The 6178-nt window shown below is 34.7% G+C and overlaps 1 protein-coding gene across 1 annotated transcript in view; it reads right to left on the bottom strand.

Annotated features, from left to right (window-relative positions):
* Window positions 1–858: 858 nt before the first annotated feature.
* Window positions 859–6178, bottom strand: part of PUDP (pseudouridine 5'-phosphatase) — a 35029-nt gene continuing 29709 nt past the window's right edge. Inside the window, 1 exon segment of the mRNA XM_010169903.1 lies at window positions 859–1023. Within this exon segment, the coding sequence (XP_010168205.1) occupies window positions 859–1023 (165 nt within the window).

Genomic DNA, 6178 nt, shown 5'->3' on the forward strand with positions numbered 1-6178 from the left:
TATTTGGATATGCAGGAGTTAAGGCCATAACTTTATCAGAACTGAAGCAGGAAGGCAGGATGGATTCATTTCACAAGAATAAAAGGGAAGGCTATATGGCAACATGGAAAAAGGGAAGAATATAAGGAAATTAATAAAGGAAGATGCAAAGCATTTTGGTTAAACTGTAGGATCACATAACCTTGTATAGCTCCTAGTAGGCGATCACTATGCCAAAAAAAGATAATGACTGAATTATAGAATAATAGAGGTCATAAGAGACGTCTGGAAATTGTCTCATTCAAGCCCCAAGAAGAAAACAGAGAAAGTACAACAAACCCCCTGCAAATAACTGTGGGCGGGGTGGGGAGAAAAAAAAAACCCAGATAAAAACAACATGATACAAAAAGGAATATAGAGGAGAGTACAGGGTGAGGAAATGGATAAATATGTTGATAGTGATAACTGTATCAAAAACAATGTAATGGGATAAAAGCCAATCCAGAACAGATTTCTGGTTAAGATCTAAACAGTAAGTCATTCAAGTGGAAACAGAACAAGAAGCTTCCAATGCAGTTAAAATAAATTGTCTAAATAGTTTCACAATATTCCCAGAATACATTATGATGTGCAGAGAATAAGACTGGATTCACTTCACAAGACAAAACACTGCTTTAATTTAGCATTTATCATGAGGACAAATCATAAACGTTCCAATCAACTTTCAAAGGCACTGTGTGGAAGACTCGGTGTTAACAGGATTTTTGTGTTCTAGTTTTGAGGAAGAGAGGAAAAATGCAAAATAACCACAAAATCATAAGAAAATTTCATTGCACTTTCCTGATGTCCAGCCAAGTGCATGTTCATAGACATTAGGCATTAATCATATGCTGGTAAACCAAACAGTTCTGGTTTGAAATCTTCCATGGAGTTCAGCAGTAGTGTTGCCTCCTTTTTAAGATCTGGATTTAATTTTTCATCTGGAATCATAACCACTTGCATTCATCCTTTGACTCCAAGTGGTGAGTCTTCAAACACAAGGCACTGAGAAACAAGAGGTGAGGGGAAAATATTAAAGAAAAATGTTACTATGAACTACTAATCTTTTGTTTTAAAAGAGAGAATGATCCCAAATAAAATGTAGTAGGAAAGCTATTCAATTCCTGGCTTAGACACCCTGAATTAGAATAAAGGCAAAACTCTCAATTTGAACATCTACATGGTAATTAACCTTAAATTCCTTTCTATTCAAAAAAACATCAACACACATACTTAAATCCCAGCAACTGGTTATCCAGATGTTCCTAAGTTATTTGTTTTATAAGGATGGGTTTAAGCACAAGCTTAAAGTTAAGCAAGTGCTTAAATACCTTTATAAGCAGTTATTTTAACTCTTCAAGATCAACTTTATAACCTGTAGCATGACAAAACAGTATTTTCACTTATTAGGTGTGGTATTTCCTACTTACAGAAGAGGGGAAAGTCTATACTACCTAGGTCAATATTAGGACTTTGGATGGGTGGAGGTAAAACAGGAGTCACTTGCCAGAAGAGTGCTGTGGAGTTCATATTCAATTTGCTTAATTCTTCCAAAACAAAAATGAAAACAAAAATCACCAATTTTGTTTAGGTAACTTTTAGAGAAGAGACAGTTTAGTCAGGTGAAAGTTCCATGTTTTACAACAGTCACAATCATTCAAGATTCAATCATTCACAATCAATAAAGCAAAGTTGCTAAAAATAATCAAAACATTGTTTATGTGAATTTTGTAGTTTAATATCAGAATATTGAATAATAAATATATAACACAGATAAGTAAATAACAAATCACCTAGTCTGAACTTCTATATAATAAAAGAAAATGCTCCTGGAGTTGATTCCAGAATATATACAATGAAGCATCTCTTCTTGACAATACCCAGTTTTGAGTTTGAATTTTCGGTCATGGATAATCCAAAGCAACCTTTGGCATCCAACCTTCTCAAAAATTCAGACCCACACTGTAGGAGTGGTCCCTAACACTCCTACAATGCAGACTGCATTTATTATCAAAATTATTAGTGCTGCTGCTACTACTACTAATTTAAAAATTAGTGCGACAAATAATTTCAGTAATACAATACAGACATTGGGATGGTTAGTGCAATTTTCCCCACACCCTTCAGACAGTGCAGCTCTGCATTATCACAAATTTCTCTCTCATGCATTAAGCCCTTCTCTACAGTCATTATCGATCCACCGAATCCCTTCCTGCATACCCAGGGTGGATTTTCTTATCCTTTTCTTCACAATAGCCTGTGGCAACTAATACCAAATGGGTAAGAGTAACGATTTTTTCAACTTAGTTCAACTTTTGACTGAATCCAGATATCGCACACTGGGAGAACATACAACAGCACACTGCATCTTATAGGCTCTCTAACACACAACTATTTCACCAAGGAAGATTAGGAATGCACAATGTTTGTCTGTCCTGGCTGTGCTCTAAGAGAATCAAGTTGTAACCTGCAAAAACTTTATTATGTTCAAAGAAAACATTTTTGCAAGATGTATTAAATGTCTGCACTATATATACCCATCTGCATCACAGACTGTGGAAAAGGAAGATGGAATGAACTCTTTCTTTTTAAAACACCGATTCTTGACTGTCAACATGTCAGCAATGACTTAAGTCTGCCAAGAGAAAGTAAGAGGTGCTTTCTATCGTGAATGCAATAAAGTAAAACTTAATTAACAATTTTTAGTGAGCCAACAGAGTCACACCAATCTCTTTTGTGCTCATTCCCTTTACACAGTCACTGAATTACAGTTTGAACAATGTGGTATTTTCAAATGTTGATCATTATCACTATATCACTATTACTAACTACAAATATATAACAAGCTGATCCTGCAAAGCTTGGAACAATTACTTTTAGAACGGAAGTTCAGCTCTGCCTGTAGGTTTTGTTCTTAACAATACCTTAGTTTGTGACCCTAAGCACTCTGAGGACTCTGAGAGCAGAAAATGAAAGCCTGACAGGCTTTGCCCTTTCAAGAGTAAGCTTAAATGTTGCACAGAACAGCGTTATCAAGGCCTTTCAGAAACCTCTTCTAATCTAGCCATTCAAAGAAATGTACTTCACTGCTCTGCCTTGAAAGACCTAATTGACTTCCACGATGTCACTAAGCTTACTGTATGAGAGGACAGGATGATTATGGAAGGCAATATGCATAGTGAAAAGCTTAACTAATTCCCTGGAACTAGAAGCAATTAAAACTCTTAATTATCAAAGAAGCCAGGCAAATGACCCATAATTACAGTGGCTTTAATGTTACAGGAAATAAGTTTACTAGGTCTTCCTCCAGTGTTTCTTGCTACTGACATTGTCAATAACACAGCAACATTTTTAATGGATGACGAAAGGTTTACAGAGGTTCACATACAACATGGATTTATTAAGTTTGCTGCACAGAGATGATATAAACTGTTCACTGTTCTGGCCCACCCCCACACTAAATTTAGAGATATGAAAGCAGCCAAGTTCTTCCCATTTTGCATAAGTATTGCAACATCAGCATCACTCCCACTGAATGAGACAGATGAGATTTATACAGACTTCAGCTGAGATTCTAGCTGCTTCTCTGCATTATTTCTAAAACTTGTGTCACTGATCAATACTGCTGCTATGAGATCTCTCAAAGGTCATACTAAAATAGGACAGTTTTCATTTTGGAATGAACTAGATACTTTAAAAAGTAAAGTAGTAAAGCATACTAATTTATATTTCACTCTGTGAATCTAGAAAAAGAAAAATTAATCACTTAAGGAAGACATAATAAAATCATTGCAGCACCTCATTACCTTATCTTCCTACATGAAATTTAAGAATAGAATAAAAGAGTGTTAGTTAGGCCCTTGGTATGTACAGGCCTTCTCCAACCTATATACTGTAAATCTCTGGATGAAATATTTAAGTAACTAACAGGGATATCCGTAAGTGTTATTGCTATTAGTGATAACCAAGAAGTCTGGAAGGATAAAAGATTAAAATCAGTTTTGAAATTAAACTTGTGAAGATAATACATATGCACAAGGAGTGCTTATCAAGCAAATATCCTTGACCACTTATGACACTACTGTATCAACTCTAAAACAGAATGAAGGATGAGACTAACGAAGGCACAATTTATACACATGGAACTCATCTGCAAATTAAACACTACCATCTATTGTTCTATAAAGAAAGAATGAAAATAAATTTTTCATAATCTTTAAAATGGGTAACTATAGCCTCAAATTCTTTCACATTTTATCAGAAAATTCTTCTGTTTGCTGGTTCTGGACGGGTCTGGTTAGGCCTTTAATCTCAGTGAAAACATCTGCAGACACAGGGACTAAACCACACATTTTAGCACTTTGAATTTGAACTAGCCTTACGGGTAAGAGTATAAAGTATTTCATTCCCTTTGATGAAAAGAATGAGAAGAAAAGGAACTGAGTATATGTTAACGCCTTCCTTTTCTCCCTTAAACATTTTCTTTTAACATATTGTTATTTTTATATTGTATTCCCCACATGCTCCATGGGAAACTGCTACTATGGAATTAATGAGAAAATATTAAACTCCAGTTTTCTTTTTTTTTTTTTTTCTGTTATCATTGTAACATTTACTTTGTGATCTGTTCAAAGTGAAACCAACATGGTTAAGTCTTTCACTGGGCTAAATATACTTAAAAAGTCTTCAGTCCTATTGAGTCTTACACAGAACTAAGTTAAAACTACCCTGCCTTCTGAGGAACTACTGACAGAATGAGTCTCCCACCATGCATAAAATCCCATTTCAAAACCACTACACATATGTGCCCTAACTTTAAAAAAAAAAAAAAAAAAAAAAAAAGGGTTTTGGGGGAAAAAAGGGGTAAAAAAAAAAAAAAAAAAAAATAAAAAATTTTCCCAAAACCTGCTGAATGAAGCAAAAAGGGAAAACAGTGGAATTTTGAGGTTTCAAATCACAGCTTCATAAAGGGCTGAGACGTTATCCCTATGTTCATTCTCCAGCTTCTGAACAGGACCTTTACTGTCTCTTTCTGTGCTTGGTGAGAAGAGACAGTAAAAAATCATTGTATCTTCTGTCCTCAAATGATACAGAAACATTTGGTATTAGAATGTGACATATTAAGTTTGAGGCTTCTTATGGATTGCATATTATACATTTGTAACTTCTTTATTTATCATTGACTTTTTTCCTTCATGATCAAATCAACTGCTGAAAGCATGACATGCTATTTGTAAAATGTGCACTCTGGAAACATCTGGTAACCTTACACATTAATTTACATATACACGCACAATGCAGTCTTCTATAAGCATTTAAGGTTTAATTCAAATTCCATCATATCACTAAAAAAATCCCCAAGTTTCAATGGGCATCAAACTGAGACCCAAAACAGGCTGCAGGAAGAAATGCACCAAGTACAGCCAGCTCACGTTGATTTCAGAATGACATTGTTCAACTCTGGAAACCAGAAGGTGGTCAAGCCTTTCACTTCTACAGGTAACTTGTTGACTATTCACTTCCAAAAGTATTTTTATTTTCTTCATTGTGAAAAATGAGCTCATACTCTGTGGTCTAATTGAAAACTAATTAGTATCTAAGAAATAAATTATCAGTCTGAAAGATACTTACTACTGCAATCATGTTTTTTCTTTTGTTCAACAACTTTTATCTCCTTTTCCTTGCTGACTCAATTTTTCCAGCTTTTCAAAAAAATTTCACTACCAGGAATTTTCAAGAACCATAATATAATCCAGAATACAACACAGACTCATCTCTGTCCTTTACAAAATGCTGAGATGCTGAAAAGGTGCTGTTTATTATTTATGGGAGGTGGTAGAAATTCACAAAAAGAGAGAGGAAATGCCAACAACTTCACTAACATGTCGTAACACGGATTCAAGGCTATTTTTTAGGTAGCTTCTGTTTTCTTTTTTCCTACGCTTTGATATACAAAGTATCTAGGAACAAGAGGAAAATGTATTTCTGGGTGACCTATTTACCACCAGAATTACTTAAACATTATTGAATAAATGTATTTTAAGCAGTTATAGTATTTGCAATTTGGCCTCCCACTGTGTTAACTCTCTGAAGAATTAACAAAAACCAATAATGAAATAACCTGATTAATGTTTCTCTCCTAATCCTTGGACTTACACTC

This window comes from Antrostomus carolinensis, unplaced genomic scaffold (assembly GCF_000700745.2).
Source record: "Antrostomus carolinensis isolate BGI_N321 unplaced genomic scaffold, ASM70074v2 scaffold18166, whole genome shotgun sequence".
In the NCBI taxonomy this organism is placed as follows: domain Eukaryota; kingdom Metazoa; phylum Chordata; class Aves; order Caprimulgiformes; family Caprimulgidae; genus Antrostomus; species Antrostomus carolinensis.